Source organism: Pistacia vera, unplaced genomic scaffold (assembly GCF_008641045.1).
Source record: "Pistacia vera cultivar Batoury unplaced genomic scaffold, PisVer_v2 Contig483, whole genome shotgun sequence".
Classification (NCBI taxonomy): Eukaryota; Viridiplantae; Streptophyta; class Magnoliopsida; order Sapindales; family Anacardiaceae; genus Pistacia; species Pistacia vera.
Window position 1 is genome coordinate 926,874 of NW_022196316.1, and position 25,904 is coordinate 952,777.

At 36.5% G+C, this 25,904-nt stretch overlaps 5 protein-coding genes across 6 annotated transcripts; all 5 read right to left on the reverse strand.

Annotated features, from left to right (window-relative positions):
• Positions 1-6,928: 6,928 nt before the first annotated feature.
• LOC116146864 (sulfated surface glycoprotein 185-like) lies at positions 6,929-7,282 on the reverse strand. Its single transcript, XM_031432310.1, has one exon. The coding sequence runs from the start codon at positions 7,280-7,282 to the stop codon at positions 6,929-6,931; it is 354 nt and encodes a 117-aa protein (XP_031288170.1).
• A 1,175-nt stretch (positions 7,283-8,457) lies between these two features.
• LOC116146820 lies at positions 8,458-9,670 on the reverse strand. Of its 2 annotated transcripts, none has more exons than XM_031432271.1 (2): positions 9,404-9,670; positions 8,458-9,275 (listed from the first exon to the last, which is right to left on the reverse strand). In XM_031432271.1, exons 1-2 carry the CDS (start codon positions 9,584-9,586, stop codon positions 8,697-8,699), a joined length of 762 nt encoding a protein of 253 aa, XP_031288131.1. In that variant the 5' UTR covers positions 9,587-9,670; the 3' UTR covers positions 8,458-8,696. The 2 variants fall into 2 exon arrangements, with proteins under 2 accessions (XP_031288131.1, XP_031288130.1); XM_031432270.1 differs by having other exon boundaries at positions 8,458-9,278.
• Positions 9,671-11,040: 1,370 nt separating this feature from the next.
• LOC116146723 (GATA transcription factor 15-like) lies at positions 11,041-12,016 on the reverse strand. Its single transcript, XM_031432145.1, has 3 exons — positions 11,749-12,016; positions 11,523-11,645; positions 11,041-11,418 (listed from the first exon to the last, which is right to left on the reverse strand). The coding sequence occupies exons 1-3, from the start codon at positions 11,764-11,766 to the stop codon at positions 11,167-11,169; spliced, it is 393 nt and encodes a 130-aa protein (XP_031288005.1). The 5' UTR covers positions 11,767-12,016; the 3' UTR covers positions 11,041-11,166.
• Positions 12,017-13,907: 1,891 nt separating this feature from the next.
• Positions 13,908-16,108, reverse strand: LOC116146824. The gene is made up of 4 exons (XM_031432278.1): positions 16,060-16,108; positions 15,524-16,024; positions 15,057-15,434; positions 13,908-14,416 (listed from the first exon to the last, which is right to left on the reverse strand). Exons 2-4 carry the CDS (start codon positions 15,927-15,929, stop codon positions 14,052-14,054), a joined length of 1,149 nt encoding a protein of 382 aa, XP_031288138.1. The 5' UTR covers positions 15,930-16,024; positions 16,060-16,108; the 3' UTR covers positions 13,908-14,051.
• A 769-nt stretch (positions 16,109-16,877) lies between these two features.
• Positions 16,878-24,225, reverse strand: LOC116146830 (importin subunit alpha-like). The gene is made up of 12 exons (XM_031432285.1): positions 23,814-24,225; positions 23,242-23,338; positions 23,049-23,140; positions 22,805-22,936; positions 22,510-22,695; positions 22,256-22,419; positions 22,062-22,140; positions 21,347-21,475; positions 21,026-21,088; positions 18,394-18,458; positions 17,925-18,302; positions 16,878-17,451 (listed from the first exon to the last, which is right to left on the reverse strand). The coding sequence occupies exons 1-11, from the start codon at positions 24,027-24,029 to the stop codon at positions 17,927-17,929; spliced, it is 1,599 nt and encodes a 532-aa protein (XP_031288145.1). The 5' UTR covers positions 24,030-24,225; the 3' UTR covers positions 16,878-17,451; positions 17,925-17,926.
• Positions 24,226-25,904: the final 1,679 nt, after the last annotated feature.

The following is a 25,904-nucleotide window of genomic DNA, read 5'->3' on the forward strand; positions in this document are numbered from 1 at the left end:
AGGGAATGATAAAGCTGCCCGTGACTCTAGGGGTAGAACCCAAAATCAGGACGGTGTGGCTACTTGACGAAGACATGACTATAACTCGCCTCTAGGTTCCTGAAATAGAAGCAAACATGTGTTAGAGTTTGAAAAACTCGGTGACCTATCCACACTTTGCTTTCAGTTCAAGCACCCGAAATAGCTCATGTTGGACAACAGACGCACACGACCTACCAAGAATTCTGGCGCCCGCTATGATAAACCTTCTTTAAACCCAGGACCACCAAAGACACACTTAAAAACCCTAATAAAGCCCTAAAAGACTCAATGCGATCACAACAATGGCCACACTTAGTCGCGAAAATCAAGAAAACAACTAAAGGAAGGGAAAATAAACCTTATCACAATAAGAGAATATGATGAACTCGTCGGAAAAAGCACCATGAAGATGAAGAAGTAGCGACAACATGAGCAAGAACATCTGAGAGTTTTTGCAAGGTGAGTAAGCTTCACGAAAGGGCGGGGTTCGATCATAGCCGTCAATTTACAGTGAATCTCGACCCTCCATTCGTAGAGTGATTCAACCCTTGGACATGGCCACGTGTTAATCATCCGTGAGGGGCGATTAACTATCAGACTACCATAATAATAACCGTCGCTACACGTCGCCTTAACTCCCCGCGTGGACAACTATAGTCACCCATGCGCGATGAAAAGTAATTGCCAAAGGCTGCCACATTTAATGCGACATGACCGTGTAGAATTTACACAATTATCCTTTCTTTTCAAATTCTGAGTTTGTCAAGAATGTCGCATAAGAAAAAATGTCCTAGTGTGGAGTACGTTGACTGGGCATGAGTGCGACTCTCAAAGCTCGATCGAATCTGCATCCAATGCCTTACTGATGAATGTCGAGCTTGATATCAAATCAAGCAATAGTCTTTGAAGCTCGAAACGAGCATCGAATACTAGGGGGCAGATGTTGTATGTGATTTTTCCACCAAGCTCGGAGTGCTGCGAGGTTATAGCCAGATCTAGAACCAGCTCAACTCTACCAATTGTCCGACCTATTATAAGCTTGTCGAGTTATAGCTTGACTTAGCATAAGCTAGTCGCGACCAATCCTTGCAGTTGTTCAACCAATTCACAGATAACTTCAGGTCCCGGATATATCGGGAAGGATCAGATCGACAACAATCTTTGCGCAATCATAGCGCCCAATCGTGAGAATATCGGAGTTGCAATTCAAACTTAATTGTAATCCCTTTATATTCGCTCTTTCCTTTGTGCAAACTCTGCATATAAACCCCCTTCAACGATGAGAAAAGGGTTAGCAAATTATTCTAGGATTGTCATTGTAAGCTTTCACAGCAAATACAATAACAGTAGACGTATGCTCAAGAGTTTAACTCGCCGAACCTTTTTAAAAATCTCTTTGCCATTTACTTTACTGTACTTATTATTTATCCACTGCTGATTATCCATAATCATATGCACATCAGTTCTAATTACGACTAGGTCGATCAGATCACCCAAGTTGGTGTAGTTCTTGCAGCAACAGGTAAAAGCCATTTAAGAGAAAAAAAAAAAAAACTAATAAAAAATATTTTCTTAGTCTAATATACCAGTATTGAATTTGAGGTTTAAAAAATGTTACAATTACTTAATTTATTGTGATTTATTTATTTTATTTGGAATTGGAAAAAATCCAAAAACAAAACTCAATCAACTAAATCTTTGGTTTAAAAAAAAAAAAAAAAAAAAAAAAAAAAAAAAAAAAAAAAGATAAAATAGTAGAGTAGGTTGAAGGTGTGTAATGTATGCATAAGTATAATCACATGGATTAGGAAAAAATGATGCACTAAAAAGTATTTAAAAAAAAGAAAAAAGAAAAAAAACAATTTGGTGGTGCGAAAATGATTCCATTGTTACATGGGTGTGGTGGCTTTAAAGTAATTTGAGATGGTGGTTTATGTTATGCATTGTGGTGTGTGGGGTTAGGCTTTTATCAACAAGTGTAACACATTCACCAATCACCACTCATTCTTATCCAAACCTGGTCCAGATGTGTATGTTCGGGTAGGGCCATAAGTGTATTTTCAACCCTACAAGTACGAAGTCATATGCATGTATATACGTATATGTATAACAACCAAGTTGTCATTCATATATTTACACGGTCACTCTTGATTGCGATTTTACTTAATAATAATTCACGGTACATGATTTATTATTAATTATTTGCAAATATGGTATACGTTTAAACAAAAATTGTAAGTCTGAAACCCTCGTTTGGTAGCTGTCAATTACATTGAAAAAATAGGGCAATTTACCTTTTAAGAAAAGCAAAAATAAAATGAATCAATCAAATAAAAAGAAGTAGATTTAAATGGTTTTAAGTGACATATAAATTGTTCTACACGTTTAAAATGTAAATAGATTGTAGGATTGAGAGTTGATCAACAAAAAAAAAAAAAAAAGGTTAATAATATTGCACAAAAATAGGCGAGGCACATGGGGATGGGGATGGGGATGGGGATGGGGACGGGGTAGAGCCTTGGCAGTTAAAGAGTGATAAAACTGTTTGTGGTTATAGATATGCAAAACTGTTTCAATGTTATTAAAGAGTGCGTCAGGGGTGATGCAGATATTACGTGCATATAATAATAAATACAAATGTTTCTCTCCTCCGGATAAGACTACCCTATCTACAGCTTCTTTAAAAATTAATTAATAACAATACACAAAAATAATTTATCCACATTTTGGACTTATATGTGAATAAAAAATGCTTGGACACTGGGATTTTTGTACTGAAATGTTGTACCAGCCTACGTGTCTCTCGATTCCAAAAATGCTACGGACACCAGGATGTTTGCACCAAAATGTTACTGGCCTACGTGTCCCTTGATTCCAAAAATGCTACGGACATCGGGATTTTTGCACAAAAATGTTGTACCGGCCTACTTGTCCCTCGATTCACACCAGCAAACCAGACATGTTTCACATTAATTTTATTTTTTTTCTAGTGAACAGTTGTTCATCAAATATGGATGGCCGTTCACTTACATGGACTCCCGTCCATTTACTATGGACGTGCGTTCCTATTTAAAGGACGCTCGTCCATGAATAAAAAATTCTTATAATAATTGGGGATAATCATTCATAGGTGGACGCCCGTCCATTAACAATTCTTTTTTGAAAATTAAAAAACATTTAGGGACGGTCGTTCATCCATTATGGACGGCCGTCCCTTCATTTTGGACGGGAGTTTGTAAGGAATGGACGCCCGTCCATTGTTTTGGTTTTAAAGAATAAAAGAAAAACGTTGGACTGTGGATGGTTGTCCTTTAAGTGTGGACGGGCGTCCGTTTTGGGTAGTGCACAGTCACCCTGCTTAGCCATAAATGGCTGAATCTTACTCTTCTTCGAACCCTCCAGAAACAAAAGTCCCGTGCTATCGCAGCCGTAGCAACCTCTATTGCTACTGAACTGTCTGTGTTGATAGCCTCTATTCCTTACCAACCTCATTTGAAACAACATCAAGCTTTTTCTGGTCTTCCCCCTGAACGTTGACAGCACCTTGAACGCCAGTCAAGTTGGAAATGCTGGCTCTCTGAACCAAAGAAGCTATCTGGACGGTCGTCCGCATGAGATGGACCGCCGTCCATCGTATTGTATCGACAGCTTTTGCTTAAACAATTGCAGCAACAACAGCTCCAACAGCGAAACATATTCTTACTCCCATGGATGGTTATGGTGGTTCCCCAGCTGCTGCTCATACTCCTTTGGCTGGTGCCAAATCAGGTGACTTTGAAGTTGAAGCTTGCCCAGTGGGCAGTTAGATGTAACCATGCTGGCATTACTATGATAGCCTTAGAGCTTGAAGGTCTTTGTCCCTAGGAACGTCGTGTTACGTGTTCCGGAGAGGCTCATGGTTTTCCTCGTAACGTCATTCATTAACGGCTAAGGCCTCGTAACATGAATGAACCGCTAAGGGCGGCTGGTTATGGAGGGGCAGTGCTTTCCAGTTGACTGATACTGATAAAGAAAAGCGACATAACTCAAGGTCGGCAATAGGCTACTCGTCGGCAATCTGCTACTCATAGTTGTTAAGTTACAATTCAAAGTTAGGATAGAAAGGTAAACATATGAAAGGAACGAGAGCAAGAGACAAATAGGCCAACTCATGTAGACCCTGACCATGCAACGAGCAACTACTCTGACTGATAGACCAGAGAAGATCGTGGAGGAAACAAAAGCATGAGGAGCATGAGACAAATGGGACAGAGGAGGAATCGAAAGAAACTTTTTTTTTTTGTTCTCAGCGCCGGTCGAGCGGAGCGAGAAGCTGAACTAACTAGTAGTGATCACATTTCGAAGAGCGAGTAGAAAGAAAAAAAAAAAGAGCTCTAAGGTTTGTAGTAGGTGGCCCAAGTAAGGCGAGCATAGGGAGTGCGACTGATCTGAGCCAGCGTAAGTCACAGCTATTGGTGGCGAATCGCAGGTCTTCTCAAATGAAAGTACTAGAGCGAGCCAGAAGCTAAACGAAACGACGAGTGTTGAACCTACCTCTTTCGTCTGCTGTGACTTTGGTCTTCACCGCAGAATGGCAGGTCTTCTTAACTTGATTATTGAACTCTCCTATTTTTTCTGAGCTTTTACAATCAAGATTTCCTTCTCTTTACCAGTTCCCTATCTTAGTCTTTCTTAGGTCCTTTTGTAGTTACTACAGAAGAGGATAAGTAGCTATAAACAGAGCATGGGAAGAAGTTGAAGTAGAGAGCCGTCCAACAATCTTGTTGCAGAAGGAGGTTAAATTATCAAAAGCGAAGAAGAAGCAAGCTGAACTGGAAATAAGAGCTTTGAGTATGTGCTTTTTGGACAGCCGCCCATATAATTTGGACGACCGTCCATATTAACTGGACGCCAGTCCATAGAATTTGGACGGGCGTCCATTGTTTTTTATTTTATTTTTTTATATTTACATTATGGACAGTCCTCCATTCCTTACGGACGCCCGTCCAAAATGAAGAGACAGTCTTCTATAATGGATGAACGGCCGTCCCTAAATGTTTTTTAATTTTTAAAAAAGAATTGTTAATGAACATGCATCCATTAAAATATGAACGCCCGTCCTATATTTAGGGACAGCCGTCCATAACCTATGAACGACCGTCCCTAATTTTTATAAGAATTTTTTATTCATGGACGGACGTCCTTTAAATAGGAATGTCCATCTGTAGTAAATGAACCCTCGTCCATATAATATGGACGGGAGTCCATGTAAGTGAACGACCGTCCATATTTGATGAACGACCGTTCACTAGAAAAAAATAAAAATAACGTGAAACGTGTCTGGTTTGCTGGTGTGAATCGAGGGATACGTAGGCTAGTACAACATTTTGGTGCAAAAATCCTGGTGTCCGTAGCATTTTTGATATATGAATATGATCACTACTATGCAACCAAATGAAAAGGATACATAATGTTACTTTTTTCTTCATTCCCATGACATGAGCATATGTAAATTTGTTTGTCAAAGCTGCATGCGGCGCAATACATTCACAAGAACTTGAATCGATTCAATCTGCCCTCGGTTTTTAATTTTGTATTATTAATGTGGAAAATTAAGAAGCGTGGAAATAACGCATGATTATTAAACGTGGGATTGATGTTCACAATCACATTGCCTGGTTTGTCTCCTTCAAACGTAGAAAATAAATGTTGATGCGCGCCATTCCCATTGCCATGTGCCACAAAAGAATCCTACTTGTTATTTTATTTATACGCTATTCCTCATTATTTAAATTACAGTTTCTATTTATTAAAATTCACATTAGCTACATTTTTAAGCACAAATTGTATTATTAATGCATCATCTGTAATTCACTTAACTTTCTCGTTATGTATCACATTTAATATAAGCATAATATATATATATATATATATATATTTTTTTTTTTTTTTAATCGAGGTATTCAAGTTAGTTTACGTGCACATCAACTAATCTTCGAAACTCATTAAACACTCTCATATTTCAAAATAAATTATAAATGTGATAAGTGATCTTAAGATGGTTCTAACCCAAAAAATCAATTAAACGAGTAAACATTTTTTACTATTAGACCAATCCTTAGAGTTTGAAAATAAATATTATTCTTAACACAGATTAGCATCTCCATGTGATGTTCCACTTCCACACCGCATCAAATTATAAATATTGTTTTATTCACACTTTCCTCAAAGTAAACATAAGACTAATCTCGTATTTGATCTGCTCACAAAATTCTTAATTTTTAATTAAATTGCTTATATTTATGCAAGTAGTAGTATTTCGATAGAAAAAATAAAAAATAAAAAATAAAGGGCATTAACTCAGCCGGGAAGAACTCAATAAAAATTTTACTCAGTCATATGAAGCATCATTGAAGACTGCTAATAATTAATTATTTCTCCATTAAGTTCAGAAAAAATACATTGAAATTAATTTGGTCAGCTAATTCATTTATGGTTCGATATAGATTCATAGCTGGCAGCCTCACCGACAGAACTGTACATACAAACATTGCGAAGATAGCACGTAAATATTACAGCTGTGATTCCATATACCTCATTCTCATTTCTATTAAATAAAGAACTCTCAAAAATTATATATATATATGTAAGAGAGAGACTATTATCAAGAAAATATTACAAATTTTATTAAATCATAAACATGAGATCATGTTATAATCTACAACGACGACACATTTCTTTAATAATAAAAGAAAGTCTTATTTCTTCTCCCACAGTCCCCCTATGCTATTGAAAAGCTGAAGCTGTGGCTACTGACTAGTCACCCTAACTAGACATACTAAATTCTTGGACAATCCTAGAGATGCAACTGAGAAATACAACAGAAAAAAATCATAACCGTCATGACAATCTGCAATGCATTTAGGTTTTAGAAGAAGCACAGCATAGTAAAGAAAAGGAAAATGGAAGGAACAACTAATTTTAGTCTTAATGTGACAGAATTGGAAGTAGCAGAAGATGGTGGTGCTGGTGGGTTATAGTAGTACGGAAAATACGGAACTACTGGGTTCGGTGGGGAAAATTGTCCGCCAATCGGTGGTGGATTATATGCGCCTCCAATAATTCCAGTATCGGGCGTCGTAGGCGGCAGCTTCGGCGGTGGTGGACATTGAGGGCCGCTTGGTGGCGGTGGAGAAGGTGGTGGAGGTGGCGGCGGGCAAACTATTACAGGTGGTGGTGGAGAGGGAAGGGGTTGGCAAGGGTTTTCACATGAATAACACATTGTGCATGGTGTTTGATCTTTAGAAGTTGTTATTGATGTGGAAAATGAGAGGTTGGAAAGGGATACCAGGATGAAGGTGAAAAGGATAAGTAGTTTTGCCATGGAGTTAATTGGGATATGGCAAAGAAAAGTTTGGAAAAACAGTGGGAACACAAAAGAAGATGAATTGAATTTGATGATGATGATGATATTGCTTGGCTTTGACAGAAAGCAGGATAGGAGTACATGTGTGTATTGGAGACTGCACTAATATTCCTTCAATGTTATCCTTTAAGATACCATTCTCAAAATAATATAAAAATAAAATCTATAAAACAAGAGGTAGTCTTTTTTCTATGCGGATTTTGCTACATCAATTATCCCCCTAAAGATATTGCAATGGCCATCTCTTTCCAGTAAAATACCAACAAAATGGAAAAGCAACAACGTTTTTCACAAGTATAGAAAGCTAAAAGGTTTGAGTCTTGCTATACCGCTCACTCTCATTCTCCAAGCTATGCCTTGGAGACTGGAGCGTATTGTTATCAATTTATCAACTCTTAAAACTACTGTTAAGTTCGGCTGAGGCCAGAAAGTTCAACTTTTGCTGGAATGAAGTTACAAGCGACTCACAACTAAAGGTTAATTAAGGTTGGTTGTTAACACTTTAGCGCCTATATCTTTTCCGTCAATTGGAGAATTGACGGTTCAACAAAAATTGGCATAAAATCAATGATAATTAACAAGACAAGTTTATGATGTGCGCAAAAGATAGATATTCCAAAATAAACGCAACAAATTCAGCTCGCATTTAAGATATTACGTACTACAACATTTGTGTTTTCCTGGAATTTGATACACACAACCACCATGGACCGCTTTCATGGGTGGCTGTGCTGATAAGTGATAAACATATTGCAAAATAAAAGGTTTCGAGGTGATGTGAAGCAGAAACAAAAACAATAAATACTTTGGACATTTTCTTTGACGATTGACGAAATCATTCGAATGATTTAACTCAAATTTTGAACTAGCTTTTCAATGTTGAAGAAGTAATTAACCAGGAGACTCTTGCAAAATGCCGAGGCATTTCAGTTGCCAGTCGATTTATTAAATTTGCGAACGTACAGTTTGAATCCGTGTCCTAAACACATTTTTGAATGGGAATTAAAACCACTTGGTCCTAAACACATGAATTACATTTTGGGGCAAATTCTAATAACACTCATGATTCTAGTTATGACCATGAATTTTTGAGTCACATTTATCAGGACATATCTCAAACCAAATAACTTCCTCAGATATTGTCTATTGAACATCTCTCAAATACATAAACACATCCGAATTAGTTATTACATTATTCTATGAACACTTGGATCTTCGAAAATAAAATCAATTAATTGCAAAGTTTGATGTAAATCCACCACATCAAAAGTCAAAACCATTCACCACGAAGCTCTCTCAAAACCCTCGAGTGTGGAAACACGTCGGGATCACCACGCATGGCATTCTGTTTCCATATCTCAGTAGCTCTCCTGAGGGATTCCTCCGCAGTGTCAAGCTGCTCTGGTTTCCACCCAATCACATCTCTTCCAGCCCCATAATCTGCTCTTGCATCCGCGGTTCCATCAGTGGCTCGAGTTATCGGTTTTCTTGTGTCCGCTATTTTAATTTCCGATAATGGTGATGCCTTGTGGTTACTAAAATACTCTTTTTCATCAAGTGTTTTCTCCCTCTCATCTCTTTGTTCCTTTTCTTGGTCTTCTTTTAACGGTGTGCCATCTACACCGATGCAGATCACGTCTTCCAGTGCTACATTAGTACTGTTGCGGCGCTTTTGTTGAACTTGGGGGTTTAAGGGTTGTTTTAGCCCGGTACTTTCAAGCCTCGGAGAAGAGATATGTGGTGGTTTAGGTGTCACCAGTGGCTCGGTTTCTATAACGTCACTACTGGGTTTGTGTTCTGATGCTAGTTTGTGCCTAGCCGGTTCAGCCGCTGTCACGTTATCTGCACCCTGCTACACAAATAGGACTGTTAGTTTTTCTTTTTTTTTTTAAAAAAAAAAATTATTTGATCACAAATATGTGAATATGAACTATGAGATTGAGAAGTAGTAATTAAGAGAGTTCAAGAGAGTCTTACTTGAGGTTCTCCAGTGTGAACGTCAGGGCCAGCTTCAAGTTCTCCCGAGTGAATGGCGGGGTCAGCAGTTCGACCACTCGAGGCAGCAGCCACGAGGAATTTTCGTTGAAGAACTTGATTGTTTGCCGCCGAGAAAACCCAGCACGATCTTTTTGCAGTAGCTGCTAATCTTGATTGCATCATTTTCTACTTTCTTAAAACTTCAGCTCTGGTTTATGCTCAACTTCGAGTAGGTTTTTTTGTTTCTTTGATGCTGGTGGTCTACAAGAAAGGAACAAAATAAAGCGATGCAGAAAAATGGACGCCTTTCTAGAGAAGCCACGTGTTAAGAGTATAACGTGGCAATTGCTTAAAGTGCCTCGCTGTGCTTTGGGTGTCATTCAAAGACCTCCAGATGCACTGGAAGTTGCTTACTGCTTCTACGAGCGGCTAGAAGGCTCCCGAAAGTTGAGCAGGATCAACTAGAATTCTCTAATCGGAGTCAAACAGTCAACTGAGACTTTGACTTCGTGGATTTTTTATTCTAGAGATTTCTGATTACTATGTCACAAAGTGAATAGATTTGGACCTACATTACGAATTTAATTTTGTTATGTCACAGCCTAATAAATGTGCTGTCAATCCCATATATTCACATCAATTATATCTTATTTTAAAAAGATAAATAGATGAAAATCTTTTATGTGTCAAATCAACTTATAAAACACACATTATATTAAATGTTTAGGTATATAAATTGACACTTCTCTTCTCCAAAGAGAGAAACTAGACATATAAGAGCTAACCATAGATAAGAGCTCAATTCTTTCTCTCTGTAAATACTGTATTTCTTCATCTTTGTATGTCTTACAGGTAAAATAATAGAAATAGTCAGAGATCAATAAAATAACAGTGAATGTAAGAGTCGCTTGTTGAGCATCCAAACCACTATAAAAACCTCTCTTGTCAGCCTATTATTTATGTTTTCTGCAACATATATAATCTCAGTTCCATATTCAAATCTCATGGATCCATCATATATGATTCTTAAGTCCGCTTAACCCTTTTCACGTGTAAATTATTGGCGTCCAAAATTAAGTGCCAACAAACTTTAACCCACTTCCTAAGTGATCTTACACACAAGGAGTTGGATCCAAAAATAAGTATTTTCGTGATCTTGAACAAATAAAGAGACCATTGTTTTAATGGACTTTTGGAGTAGTAATTGATGACGTAAAAGAAGTACCGGAAATTAAGTTCAAATGTAGTCTTGGTCAATTTCAGTAACTTAAAAGTGCAACCTATACAATAATCCAATGTATGTTTATCCAAATATCTGCATTTTGAGGGAATGAGCACATATAAGGAATTAATTGTATGTTGAAGAATTTATCAGTTCTTATGATGTTTGTGATCAATAATATCATTCTTTTTTCATGAGATTCATCTGCTCACATCATACAATTGGCTTCGTCTGAGTTACTATATCTTCAAGTTCAACAGAACGAAATGCATTCATAATGCGATTCGGATTGAAAACAAAAAGGCGACCAATCAAGTTAACTAAAAGATGAATTCAATACAAAATTACAATAACATGGAACCTAAAGAAAATCCCTTCTTATGTTCATTTTCTGCAAAAGTTAGTCCTTGATGCTTTTCTTATACACCACATCCATTTCTCCATCCAGATCGGTGGAGATTGGACTGCATGACAATAAAGTCAAAGGTGAATAGTGAAGAAGAGGGTGGCTGTTATGTTTGTTAGGGCTTTCACTCTGTTTTTAAGGACCATGCATAGACATATAGCCGCAAGATAGAGCCATCAAAAGCATGGCAGCTTCTTCTTCCTCTCTCAATGATCTCTTAAACGACATTGCTCCTCCAACACCCATCAGTCCCATTTTCACCGAAACTCCAAGCTTCCTACACTCTTTACTATTCTTTCTCTTACATTTTTCTGCTCTTCTTTTGTCCAAACCCAAGATTGCGTTCCTTGTCTTTCTGTACCTGATCCCACATGCATTGCATAGTGACTGCAAACAAAATGCCAAGAAAGAGAGAATAAGGAAAAACTAAAATAACCAAATATATCACTGTGCAATACAATGAAGGGAGCGAGGATGTTTAATCACTTTACCCTGGGGCCAGCTGGACCGCCTCGCCATAGAGGTGTTGTAGTTGTGTGACAATCTACACAGCTTTTCTTGATCTCGTTGGATACACTTGGTGGTGAGCTATTCAAGTCCTCTGGTTCTGATCCCTGTTTATTAAACGAAAAGGTGGTTGATTATGAGTTCATTTAGCAAAAAAATATGGCCCAAATAACAAGAGCGGAACACTGTTGAGAGCAAGAGGTCACTCACTTTTGTCTTCACATCCATTTTAGCTATCAATTATCTGAAGAAGAGAAAAGGAAACCTCAGGATATCTCAGGTGTGTGCCTTTGATCAGGCGTTTTATAGAGAGTTCAAAACATCTTTTGGGAGATTATGGTTGATCCGACTAAGACATAAGAGGAAGAACTTCGAGATAAGACAGCCACAAAGACGATATAAATAAGAATTCAATCACGAGGGGGAATCTATTCTCAAAATTTTGGAGAGTGAGCCACCAGATGAATACTAGTACCTGAAGAAGAGTGATGTAGTACAAAGCAAAACACAAATTTTGCAATCATAGACACAGCATTGAGATTGATCAGTGGAAGAGAGAAGTGATCTAGTAAAGATGCTACGAAAGAGACGTTGAGTTATATTCAATGGCAGAGGAGAAACAGAGCAACTAGGGTAACAGGAAGAGAGGGTTTTATTATATGCCACTACAAATGATATTTTTATAGTGTCAGTCACTCGGGGCAGCAGGACATCGTTAATACATTAAATTAGATGGAAAATGTATGTCATCATCCCCGGTTAGCGGTTTCTTTGCTAGAGCTGACTGGTTATCACTTTATCTCTCTCTCTCTCTCTCTCTCTCACACACACACACACACACACATAATTCAAGAGAGATTGGTCTGACGATCAAAAAGTTTGTTCTCTTTCTTGAGTTTTTGTGTTTAAACCTTAGGATCACCTATCATAATAACATTATAACTTATCTGGTCTTTAAGCTTATAAGTTGGGTCAATATCTGGTTTAACACTAAAATCACCTATTATAATAACATTATAACTTATTTGATCCTTTAAGTTTGTAAGTTAATTTAGACATCTTAGTTAAAAAATTAAAAAAAAAAGTCCATTGACCTGTTAAGTGATAGTCAAATAGTTGGCGCTGAGATTTTGCTGCTGTTTATTTAATTTCTCATGCCATCAATACAATCGGGGAACAAAACCAAAGGGACGGTTCACTCTTATCATATATATTTAAAATTCTTTAATTTTCCTTTCTCTTGTTTTGCTTGTAGTAAGGAATGTGTGTTTGACCACCAGAAGACCAATTACAGAGGAACTGGTGGATATGGATCTCGTGGTTGTCGCCTGATGGATGCCAGAGGCAGAATCAAGGAGGTTATTCGTGTCGCTTACCGTGTAATTAAAATATCAAAATTAATGTAAATATTAGAATTTAGAAAGATAACGATGCAATAAAAGACAAAACCCGGCCCATATATTCTGGTTCATATGCACGGACAGCCAACCATTTTTTTTGTGATGGTTTTGTTCCCAGTAGATAACAAATAAAATGGAGCCCTTTTACTTTACAGTCAACTTCATACCTGTAATGTAGTCCAAAAACCCTACATGATTAGCACACTAATATTATGTGATCAAGAGAAGGTAACTATATAATATAATATTATTTCTGCCGCGTGTCACCAACTAGTGGTTCCCATAATTTCATCAGTTTATTTCATTTCCATTTCCCTATTAATTAAAACAAAATATGTGGACCATCCATGACTTTTAATAGTATCTGAGGCTCAGAGCAGTTTCAGTGTCCAGCCCATTCAAAATGGAAGATGCTCCCAGTCTGAGAGAAAGCTGAAAGTGTCTTGAGAACGTAAAATCATCTCTACAATTATATTAGTTGCTTACAGTTACACAAAAAATGGTAAAGGTCGTGGAGTTTTTACAATGCAAAAACAGTCTACTACTGTTTCTGTAGGCTAAGTACTAGCGTTAGCTTTAGCAGTTATAAAGTATCGTTTTAATTTACAAGATTAATATTTTTTCTTTCTGGGGTGGAGAAATTGATAATTTTATAACAGCTTCAAACTTAGATGTCAACTTCACTGGGGGAAGGATTTAAAACTTTAATTTACAGTTAGATTTCGCTTTCAGTAAGACCGTTAAAAAATTGCCTTATTGGTTAGAAGAAAAATATTAGCATACACGATTAATAATATGATTTATAAAATACTTCCGTAGTAGATTTTTTCCAGAAGAAATTATCACATGCTATATTACAAGCCTTGTGATTTCTTCTGTGATGTAATCAAAGTGAAACGCGGCAGAAGTAGGTGGAGATACGCCTTTAACCTTGTAAAAAGCATCTCTACTCTTATTCTGGACACCAAGTCAATAAATTAGCCTACTTCATTTTACAGAGTCTTCCAAAGTTGGAGATACATAATACTTATCACTCGCCTAGTCATTAGTCATTAGTAGTTCGGCATTATTATACAAAGCAAATATGCTTCCTCCCTTCTACAACAATCTCTATCACAACTTCAGTTTATTATTCCTCCCTCCGAGTGTGGAGCATATATCAGCAAGGAAACGGAAAACAGAGGCAATGAAGCACATAAGCCATGACAATATAAGAATTGTCCAGTCTTGGAGATTATTTTTTGGAAAGTGGCCCCTGTCTGAGATTAGTAATGCCCTGTACACAGCTTCAGTTACAGCATAGGCTGAAACAGGATCACATTCTTCAGCGGGAAATCCATACTCTGTGAGGCATACAATGTCATACACCCCACTCGTCTCAGATATACCAAGACATTCACATATTTTCAGCCTAGCATCGATCCTCTCTTCGGTTGATAACATATCACCGTGGGTTAATATCAAGATAGGATTCTCATCTGTATCCACAGTGGACAGACCAACACACATTTGTTAGATTTTCTGTTACTACTTTAGCACAAACTTTAACTAGCACGACAAAAATTGTTTGTTTTTCATCTGTGGAATACTTTAATGAGAGTGGGATTTATGTATAAGAAGAACAAGTCCCGTCAAACAAAAATGCTGTGATATAATTAGAAACAAAAGTGTTGTTAAAAACATAAATGTAGTTTACCCATAATGAGAGTAAGTTTTGTAGAAGCACTATTTCATTTTTTTATTGCCATAACATTATATGAGGCCATGCATGGTCAGTCCATAATTCATTAATGATGAAGGTCATGCAAGCCGCAAGCTTCATTATCGAGAAAATGACACGAAGTTAGGAATCTGTGATGTAAATGGTAAAATGTATGGTTTTAAAGCCTAAAAGTTCTACCCAGCAAGCTTTACCAAATAAGCACAAAAGAACCATGACTGACTTGTCCTGCTTATTGAGGAAAGCTATGATACTATGCTTGCTTTGTGATGCAACGTCGACAATAATTACGTACAAATGAATGTGACTATCATAAATAATTGCATGGTAAAATTACTAATAAGAGTAATAATAAATAATAAAAGATGATAATAAAGAATAAAAGAAGGAAAACTTACTGCATTTTCGCAACTCGGGTGTGCAGAAGAGCTGTCTGGTGGCCTCTAATGGCTTAGAATCACTTGCTTTTAAAGCTTTGTAGATCTCTGCCATGTGAACAACTACCATTGCACAATTCACCCTCCTCTGTACGAACTTAGAAGATGATCTCACATAATCAGCATCAACGTCATTTCTCGTCGATGAATAGTCGACTGATCTCAAGCACAACTGATTATGGTGAACCCCTTCCCCCATTAAAAAAGACAATTCCTCTAGTCCTTCACTCAATCTATCATAATCATACCCCCTCGAATCATACACGCAGAACCCACTTCGCATTGACCTCAACACATTGTGCTCTTCCATGTACATGGTTGTCGAATCGCAAGAACTTACTAGGAAAACCAGTACAGTAGGTTACCGTTTAGAATACTTGAAAAAAAAAAAAAAGTAGTTGGCGCAAGGGTAGCATTTTTGTGCTTACCTGATGATGTTTGAGCGAAGAGTAAGAGTCCAGAGCGACTAAGAACACTGTACATAAGGTTGATAAGAGAGCTTTTCCCTGAACCAGAAAAACCCACTAAGAGAATAGTGATCACCGGTGGAATGTCCATCTCCTCCTTTTTAATCCCTCCAGCGGGTACCCAGAAGTCACCAGAACTATAGTTAAGAAGCTTGTGTCGAAGCTCATTGAGTCCTTCAGATGCAATTAAGGCCAATCTCTCCATCTCCCTAAGCAGTCTGAGTCTAGGTGTGAGACGAGAAACGTCGGGGAGGTCAAGCTTGAGCTTAACACATTCATCAAACTTCGCAGCTGATCTCCACCAGTGGGACACCATTCTCGATGAGTAGTACTCATCTTCATCGCAAGAAGATAGTCGGCTTTTCATTTTCTTGGATTTTATTGTAAGCTTAGCATAGACAGTGGCAAATAGTAGTACTCCTTGGAGCTCTGTGTAAACGATTTGATTGGTTTTCAATGGGAGAGTGTTGCAATGAGTGATAAGGAGAAAAATGGGAATAAAACAAGTCGGAAATGTCTTTTCCAGAAGTTAATCACGGGTTTTGTACAGTAGCCTAAGGCTACTTCCTGGTTCTTTCTTGCGCATGGACACTTGTTGCATTGTATTATTCGTATTTCTCTACCAGNCATTCATCAAACTTCGCAGCTGATCTCCACCAGTGGGACACCATTCTCGATGAGTAGTACTCATCTTCATCGCAAGAAGATAGTTGGCTTTTCATTTTCTTTGATTTTATTGTAAGCTTAGCATAGACAGTGGCAAATAGTAGTACTCCTTGGAGCTCTGTGTAAACGATTTGATTGGTTTTCAATGGGAGAGTGTTGCAATGAGTGATAAGGAGAAAAATGGGAATAAAACAAGTCGGAAATGTCTTTTCCAGAAGTTAATCACGGGTTTTGTACAGTAGCATAAGGCTACTTCCTGGTTCTTTCTTGCGCATGGACACTTGTTGCATTGTATTATTCGTATTTCTCTACCAGTATATGGTACGGACAGCCTGGAATTTTACAGAAATACCCGTGACTTATAAAGACAATCCACTTAACAAAATGGAGGAGCGCATCGCACCGTCATTATGCAAATAGACATTCAGCGCAAAAACTTTAATAGCCGTTGCAACACGAATACACGTTCCCCTTTACCACTTCACCAAAGTAACCACATTGCACGGACTGTGACAGGAAATGGTTTTGCAAATGCCACAATTATTTGAACTTCCATTTCAAATCATGCAATTGCAAAAGATGTATACAAATTTAAAATTTTAAACATGAAAAAAAAGATACAACTGCTAAATCGTGTCCTTGCAAGTGGTTTACAGAGGTTGACCAAACATTATATTTCATTAACCTTCGAATGTTTTGACATATTACAAAACTGAAAAAATTCCCCTCCGAACCGAAAAGGATATACCATATGCCTTTCAATCAAAATACAAAATCATGCGATCCACAATAATCTGAATTAAAAAAGAAAAAAAAAGACCTTTAAGAGAAGAAACAAATATATATTTTTACTTTGTTGCTCTAATGAGAAGTTTAGATCGGTAGCTGGATGCCCCATCCTTGCGTTAAAAAACGAGGACACTTAAAAAAGAATAACCACCAAAAAGAAAAAAGGTAAAAAAGATGGAGAGACTCTATACTGTGTAATTTCCAGGGTCCGCATGTAGGGAAACCACATTTCTAAACCAGTCCAGATCATGCACCACTCTTTTATTCAACCATCATACCAAACAAACATTTCCCCAGCCTATCTTGAACTACAGCTGAATGTGGACCAAAAACTAGACCCAAGAACGGCAAGCAGAAACTCTCCCACACGAGCTTGACAACATTGATCACCAGACCTGGACTCTGACCTTCATTCTTATAACCAACTGAATGTCCTGCAAATTGCAAATAGTGTCATGATGAATGATCTAAAATCAGCCACAATATTTTTTCTTTTTTTAAAGAAACATCATTAAGATATTTAAAGTCTTAACTTAAAAATTAAAAAAAATAAAAAAATAAAAAAAAAGAAGATGAAACAAGGCCCAAAGCTCAGCAGGAATGTATCCCAGGGTCTAAATGGCCAGTCCGAACACAACTCCATCCCAATTATGAACATCTGAAGCTCACAGTCTAATAAGCTCAGTCTCAAACTCGAATTACAAAAAATCAATCCATTATCAAGAAGTGATTAGGTAAGCAGCCTATGTCTTCACAAACCAGTCTTGACAAGGGTAAATAAATATCGCATTTTAACCCACAGTCAACTTCATTCATGCCAAGAAAATGACAAGTAAAAAACGATTTCCCAATCAACTTCACTTGATATAAAAATCTTAAAATAAAAGATTACAGGTTGAGTCCAAACCTTCAACTAAAGTTGAATCCACCAGAAGGAACAGAAACTTCGTTGCCTCCAAAACGGAATCCAGCTTGGGAAGCATCGCCAGGAGGCAATGGCTCATCTTCATCCTCCTCCACCCAATAAGTCTCCAGAATCTTCACTGCTTTCTCATATATCTCATTGTTGTCATGACTTTGAAGGTTTTCAATCTTTTCTAAACCCTCAGCCTCATCAATAAATTGGGCATACACATTTACATCTCCTGTGTTACCCGCACTTTTCTCAGCTTCCCCAACCTTCAAAATGTTCTCAAGCCCTTCCAAGCAAACTGTGACAATTCTTGGGTCAGGACAGTTCAGGAGATCACACAATGGCTTAATACACCCTTGGTTCACCAAGAACCTATCAGATATAGATAAAATGCTATCTGTTATGTACGAAAATAATAAATGGGTAAAAATTTCATCATGAGATAAAAGAATATAATATATACTTTATCTGCTCCTTAGTACCACCAGAAGTAGCATTTGAAATAGCCCATGCAGCTTCTTTCTTGATCTCAAACTCAGCATTTTGAAGCAGTTGAACAAGGGGTGCAATGATACTGGCATCAATCACAGCCTACATATATTTTTAAAATATAAGCAGCAAAATCAATTTCCATAAATTGACAAAGCCAAAAATTACAAAATTTAAAAAAAAAAGGGGAAAAAATAAAAAAAGCTGAAAACTCCATACAATTACCCCACGGCACCCTTTGAAACATTGCAGCTAATGAAAATAGTGACATGTGATATATTATAAAACAATATGAGATGAAGTACCTAAGTAAGTAAGCAACCAGAAATTCTGAAAAAAAATACAGATGATTCACCAACCTGTATCTGATTTACATTTCCAGCAGTGATGTTTGAGATGGTCCAACAAGCTTCCTTCTTGATGCTCTTCTTGTAATTTTGTGTCAACAGGTTCAAAAGGCAAGGCAGAGCCTGGTGGTTTATTATACACTGTAAGAAGAAATAAATGGAAGGATCAGACACAGACTCATGAGGCAAAATATGTCAACCAAAAGATAAATAAAAAACTCACAAAAACCACAATGCAAATCATATAAAGCGTATTTCCTTAAAATTAAATTAAAAGGAAAAGTAGAAGAATGATTAGACAAGGAAGAATAGGACATACACCTTTTCACTTCTAAATGGGTCACTATCTAGTATTCAAGTTCTAACTCTTCAGATACTAGAACAGTATAATGCAAAACAGAATTGTAAGGTGGACACCTAAGAGCTACTCCTAATTATGTCTCTCTAATTCATTTCTACCCGTGGGTATATAACCAACTCATAAAATTGACAAATATAAAGATTTCCATATGCAAAAAGCATAAGGCCATATATTAGAATTTGATTTCAATACAAATACAGCCTCGTCACTAACAAATGTCTGTTCTTTTTAGGAAAAATAGAACCTAATATATTAATAAATGTACTTTGCCAATAGAATTCAAAATCGTGGATGCCAAGAAAAAAAATAGTATAAAATCAGTAAGTACTACAGAATCATATCATTAACAAATTTAAGCAAAAATACCTGAGTCTGCATATCATCCCCAGTAACAATATTTCCAACCGTACGAAGGGCAGGAATGAGCACTGATGGAGATGGATGACTAGAAATATACACAGGTTTAAAGAATTCAGATTTCACAAGTGAGATATTGAAATAAAGTAGAAACAAAAAGTAAATAATGATTCAACATACAGAAAAGAAAATGAAATACTCACAGTAAAAGTTCGACTAGCCTGGGGCAGACACGGGCCTCAATAACAGCTTGGATTTTGTCATTGGTGCCATCTGATAGGTATGATAAAGCCCAGCAAGCATCTGTGAGGACTTCATCATCATTTGAATGTATAAGGCGCTCAAGAGCTGGAAGTGCAGGCTTTGTCTGATCATGGAAAATAAAAGGAACCAGACATTAGTAACCAATGTCAGAAAAAATGAGATAAAAAGCACATAATAACCAACAATATCCAACCTGCTCAAACAAAGGCTGCGGCTTGCCCCTGCAGAAGTTTGACAATGTCCATGTTGCATTTCGCAGCATTGAAAGCTTAGCATGTTCATTGAACTGTGCCAGCAATGGCAGCAAAGCCCCATGGCTGAGGACAAGATCACGGCATTTAGGTGAGTCACCAGCTACATTTCCCAATGCCCAAACAGCCTAAATATCCAGAAAATGGCTTTAAATACTGTACTTGTATTGCATGCTGAAAGAAGAAAAAATGAAATAAAAAAGCAAAAACAAAAACATGACCATATACAACATATACCTGCTCTCGAACATCATCTGTTGGAGAACTTAAAAGTTTAACAAATATTGGCACAGCCCCATGATCAATCACGACCCTAGTATTTTCTGATGTCCCCGAAGCAATATTTGTAAGAGCCCAAGCAGCCTCAAACTGAACATCACCCAAAACAGTAAGAAGCTGATTAGAAGAACAGAAATCAAATAATTGAAAAATAAATGAATTGAATGCCTCAAATGAATAAGATGGGGAGCTAATTAAAACCTGGAGCTGTGGGAAGTCGTCCCTTGAAAGAAAATCTATAAAACGAGGAACAACACCAGATTGTATAACTTCATTGATTGGAGGACTGCGTTCTGTAGTCAGATTCAATAAAAAAAAAATTAGATTGCTAATTACACCTTTGTGAAAAATAATACAATAATAAGAACAATTAGTTATAAAATGAAAGATGAACCTATTGAGAGTAGTTTCCTGAAATGAGTGGTAGCCTCAAGCTGTGCATTCCTATCATCTGACCAAACGCCTGCAACCATCGCTGGGAGACTTTCTAACTGCAATTGGATTGATGAATACGTTCTTAATTCAATTGATTTAAAGAGAGAGAGAGAGAGAGAGAGAGAGAGAGAGAGAATCAAGAATGTTTCATCTACTGAAAGTCAATGGTCTATCCAACCCATTACATGGCAAGTACAATACCAAAGTGTATAAGGGAACCACTTCCCATCATTTCGAATAAAGTTTTGAACGTATTGATTACAAAATGTATCAAAACCTCCAAACAATAGCCCATGCAGCTTCCTTCTTGATCTCAAACTCAGCATTTTGAAGCAGTTGAACAAGGGGTGCAATGATACTGGCATCAATCACAGCCTACATATATTTTTAAAATATAAGCAGCAAAATCAATTTCCATAAATTGACAAAGCCAAAAATTACAAAATTTAAAAAAAAATAGGGGAAAAAATAAAAAAAGCTGAAAACTCCATACAATTACCCCACGGCACCCTTTGAAACATTGCAGCTAATGAAAATAGTGACATGTGATATATTATAAAACAATATGAGATGAAGTACCTAAGTAAGCAAGCAACCAGAAATTCTGAAAAAAAATACAGATGATTCACCAACCTGTATCTGATTTACATTTCCAGCAGTGATGTTTGAGATGGTCCAACAAGCTTCCTTCTTGATGCTCTTCTTGTAATTTTGTGTCAACAGGTTCAAAAGGCAAGGCAGAGCCTGGTGGTTTATTATACACTGTAAGAAGAAATAAATGGAAGGATCAGACACAGACTCATGAGGCAAAATATGTCAACCAAAAGATAAATAAAAAACTCACAAAAACCACAATGCAAATCATATAAAGCGTATTTCCTTAAAATTAAATTAAAAGGAAAAGTAGAAGAATGATTAGACAAGGAAGAATAGGACATACACCTTTTCACTTCTAAATGGGTCACTATCTAGTATTCAAGTTCTAACTCTTCAGATACTAGAACAGTATAATGCAAAACAGAATTGTAAGGTGGACACCTAAGAGCTACTCCTAATTATGTCTCTCTAATTCATTTCTACCCGTGGGTATATAACCAACTCATAAAATTGACAAATATAAAGATTTCCATATGCAAAAAGCATAAGGCCATATATTAGAATTTGATTTCAATACAAATACAGCCTCGTCACTAACAAATGTCTGTTCTTTTTAGGAAAAATAGAACCTAATATATTAATAAATGTACTTTGCCAATAGAATTCAAAATCGTGGATGCCAAGAAAAAAAATAGTATAAAATCAGTAAGTACTACAGAATCATATCATTAACAAATTTAAGCAAAAATACCTGAGTCTGCATATCATCCCCAGTAACAATATTTCCAACCGTACGAAGGGCAGGAATGAGCACTGATGGAGATGGATGACTAGAAATATACACAGGTTTAAAGAATTCAGATTTCACAAGTGAGATATTGAAATAAAGTAGAAACAAAAAGTAAATAATGATTCAACATACAGAAAAGAAAATGAAATACTCACAGTAAAAGTTCGACTAGCCTGGGGCAGACACGGGCCTCAATAACAGCTTGGATTTTGTCATTGGTGCCATCTGATAGGTATGATAAAGCCCAGCAAGCATCTGTGAGGACTTCATCATCATTTGAATGTATAAGGCGCTCAAGAGCTGGAAGTGCAGGCTTTGTCTGATCATGGAAAATAAAAGGAACCAGACATTAGTAACCAATGTCAGAAAAAATGAGATAAAAAGCACATAATAACCAACAATATCCAACCTGCTCAAACAAAGGCTGCGGCTTGCCCCTGCAGAAGTTTGACAATGTCCATGTTGCATTTCGCAGCATTGAAAGCTTAGCATGTTCATTGAACTGTGCCAGCAATGGCAGCAAAGCCCCATGGCTGAGGACAAGATCACGGCATTTAGGTGAGTCACCAGCTACATTTCCCAATGCCCAAACAGCCTAAATATCCAGAAAATGGCTTTAAATACTGTACTTGTATTGCATGCTGAAAGAAGAAAAAATGAAATAAAAAAGCAAAAACAAAAACATGACCATATACAACATATACCTGCTCTCGAACATCATCTGTTGGAGAACTTAAAAGTTTAACAAATATTGGCACAGCCCCATGATCAATCACGACCCTAGTATTTTCTGATGTCCCCGAAGCAATATTTGTAAGAGCCCAAGCAGCCTCAAACTGAACATCACCCAAAACAGTAAGAAGCTGATTAGAAGAACAGAAATCAAATAATTGAAAAAAAAAATGAATTGAATGCCTCAAATGAATAAGATGGGGAGCTAATTAAAACCTGGAGCTGTGGGAAGTCGTCCCTTGAAAGAAAATCTATAAAACGAGGAACAACACCAGATTGTATAACTTCATTGATTGGAGGACTGCGTTCTGTAGTCAGATTCAATAAAAAAAAAATTAGATTGCTAATTACACCTTTGTGAAAAATAATACAATAATAAGAACAATTAGTTATAAAATGAAAGATGAACCTATTGAGAGTAGTTTCCTGAAATGAGTGGTAGCCTCAAGCTGTGCATTCCTATCATCTGACCAAACGCCTGCAACCATCGCTGGGAGACTTTCTAACTGCAATTGGATTGATGAATACGTTCTTAATTCAATTGATTTAAAGAGAGAGAGAGAGAGAGAGAGAGAGAGAGAGAGAATCAAGAATGTTTCATCTACTGAAAGTCAATGGTCTATCCAACCCATTACATGGCAAGTACAATACCAAAGTGTATAAGGGAACCACTTCCCATCATTTCGAATAAAGTTTTGAACGTATTGATTACAAAATGTATCAAAACCTCCAAACACTACACTAAGAAATTCATAAAATTCTTCAAAGAAAGAACCGCTTCACTAATTAAAAAAACGAAATACAATAATTCAAAATCTATAAAAGAAAATCAAAACTAAATTAAACATATACGATCACCAAAATGTAACCCTAGCGGTTTACAGTTAACTCAAGCATAATCATTTACTACAGAACAAGAACAAGAACAAGAAAATTAAATCAGTAACAGTAGAATCGAAGACGCGTGTATATGATGAAAACCTTCTTATTATCAGGAGCGGAAGAAGTGAGAGAAGAGGAGAGTTGTTGTTGAGCCTGAAGTCCTTCGCGTCGCTTCTTGAGTAAACTCTCTTCTCGCTTGTTCTTTCGGATCTCTACCATGTTGTCTTCTCTCCTTCTGCGTCCTTCTTCGGCATCCACAGCTACCTTGTACCTGCTTCTGCGAACCTCAGTTCTAGCGTTGGGTCTCAGAGACATGGTCGCTTCTGTTTTAGATTAAATCGAATCTCGAATAAACAGAAACCCTCACTATTAAAACAGGTGCCGTTGATCGGCTGAGAACGACGCTGTTTTTAGAGAGCGTGAGAGGAGTGAGACAGGAAGATGAAGGCGGATTTTGGATTTTTTCGAATGAATTGAGGATGATGATTTGATCCGACGGAGAGGAAAGGTGGAGGTGGATGTTCTTATAAAGTGATCCAACTAACTGCACATGTCAAACCACCCTTGGATGGGGTGTTATTTACGATATTGCCACTAGTTTAGTAGTTTTTGAATTTGAAGTTGGGGAACCCTAACGTTGCCTCTGCCGTGATGACTTAAAATAATGAGAAACAACGGAAAGTTGAGTAAAATAATAATAAAACTGGCCAATGACAAAAATGGGTTTGACGATTTAAATGGAGGTTTTTTTTTTTTGTTTTTTGAAAATTAATTTGCTTAATTAATGATATCTACAGATTAAAAATTATACGAGGATAGGATAATAGATTATATCACACCAAAAATAACATAATAACATCATTAAAAAGGTTGCAATTCTAAAGGAATTACAGATTTTTTATGCATAATTTCTAGATATTTTATGCTTACAATTTGTTACCAAAACATAAGGAATAATTTGAAATGTAGTTTCCGGGAAATACTGTTGTATATTTTCAAAGCAAATTCAAATGTTTAAAAAATTATAGAATGGGTGATATATCATAGAATAATACTACACCAACAACCCTTTCTCACACTTTCTTTCACAACCCTAATATGACAGTTCGTAATTAATCAGTTTACAACAGATTTCACATAGGTCGCACATGGTATTACTCATCAACAGGTTTCCTGGCATATGTATGTATAACATTGAATTTTGTTAGAAGTTATCTATATACTACACCATAGATAACTTCTCACATTTTCTTTCACAACTCTAATATGACAGTTCGTAATTAATCAGTTCACAACAGGTTTTACATAGGTCGCACATGGTATTACTCATCATAGATAACTTCTAACAAAATCCAATGTTACACATACATATGCCAGGATAGTTATTGTTGGACCCTGACGGTTAATTAAATAATAAAGTTTTATTGATCTTTCAAAAATAACAAAAATCTCCTTTCTATTAACTAGGCGTTAATGTATTATTAAAATTTATAACTTGATGGATGAATATATATTTACTCAATTGCCCTTATACAACTTATTTTAACACCAAAAAAATTAAGGTAAGAGAATTTATGTCATTTCTTTAACTAGAAGGGAAATTTTGCTACTTGATTATACCTAAAGGGGATTATTGTTATTAACCGAAGTTTAAAGGATGAAAAAAGAGAGGAAATTTAATCGGATGAGGAATCAAATAATTTATTTTTTCCAATTCTGTTTTCGTTATCTATGTTTCTACTTGAAGAACTGCTAAATTGACAATATTTGATACAGTATTTTAAATAAAAAAATAAGACTTTGTGAATATAAAGGAAATCTTATTAATCACAGAGTGAAAGAGATTAGATCCCAACAACTATCCCAGGCATAGATTATGAGTTTATTATCTATAATTAAACCATTATAATGTAACTGATAATAAATATTCTTTTATCTTTTTTGAGCAATAACTCATGCAGACTATGAACCACACCCAACACACATTTAACTCATTACCAACACTACATAATTAATAAACAATTTACTGTATTAATATATATTTTATTTATTAAAAAGAAAAAAAATGATAAAATTTTTAAATTTTGTTAGATGTTAAGACCACCCAGAATTCAATTGAAATGTTGTGACACCTGACAAGATGTCAGAGTTGATATATATATATATATATATACAGAGTAATACAAGATA

What these genes read in the sequence shown, in the direction of transcription:
- LOC116146830 (XM_031432285.1), bottom strand. Translation starts at nt 24,029, where the DNA reads ATGTCTCTGAGACCCAACGCTAGAACTGAGGTTCGCAGAAGCAGGTAC. An exon ending in CAGGAAACTACTCTCAATAG is followed by an intron (nt 23,141 to 23,241) that starts GTTCATCTTTCA and finishes ATCTGACTACAG; the next exon opens with AACGCAGTCCTCCAATCAAT. An exon ending in GGGATGATATGCAGACTCAG is followed by an intron (nt 21,476 to 22,061) that starts GTATTTTTGCTT and finishes TTCTTCTTACAG; the next exon opens with TGTATAATAAACCACCAGGC.
- LOC116146820 (XM_031432270.1), bottom strand. Translation starts at nt 9,586, where the DNA reads ATGATGCAATCAAGATTAGCAGCTACTGCAAAAAGATCGTGCTGGGTT. An exon ending in TTCACACTGGAGAACCTCAA is followed by an intron (nt 9,279 to 9,403) that starts GTAAGACTCTCT and finishes CTATTTGTGTAG; the next exon opens with CAGGGTGCAGATAACGTGAC.
- LOC116146824 (XM_031432278.1), bottom strand. Translation starts at nt 15,929, where the DNA reads ATGAAAAGCCGACTATCTTCTTGCGATGAAGATGAGTACTACTCATCG. An exon ending in CTTCGCTCAAACATCATCAG is followed by an intron (nt 15,435 to 15,523) that starts GTAAGCACAAAA and finishes TGGTTTTCCTAG; the next exon opens with TAAGTTCTTGCGATTCGACA. An exon ending in ACCCGAGTTGCGAAAATGCA is followed by an intron (nt 14,417 to 15,056) that starts GTAAGTTTTCCT and finishes CTGTGGATACAG; the next exon opens with ATGAGAATCCTATCTTGATA.
- LOC116146723 (XM_031432145.1), bottom strand. An exon ending in GCGGTCCAGCTGGCCCCAGG is followed by an intron (nt 11,419 to 11,522) that starts GTAAAGTGATTA and finishes TTTTGTTTGCAG; the next exon opens with TCACTATGCAATGCATGTGG.
- LOC116146864 (XM_031432310.1), bottom strand. Translation starts at nt 7,282, where the DNA reads ATGTGTTATTCATGTGAAAACCCTTGCCAACCCCTTCCCTCTCCACCA.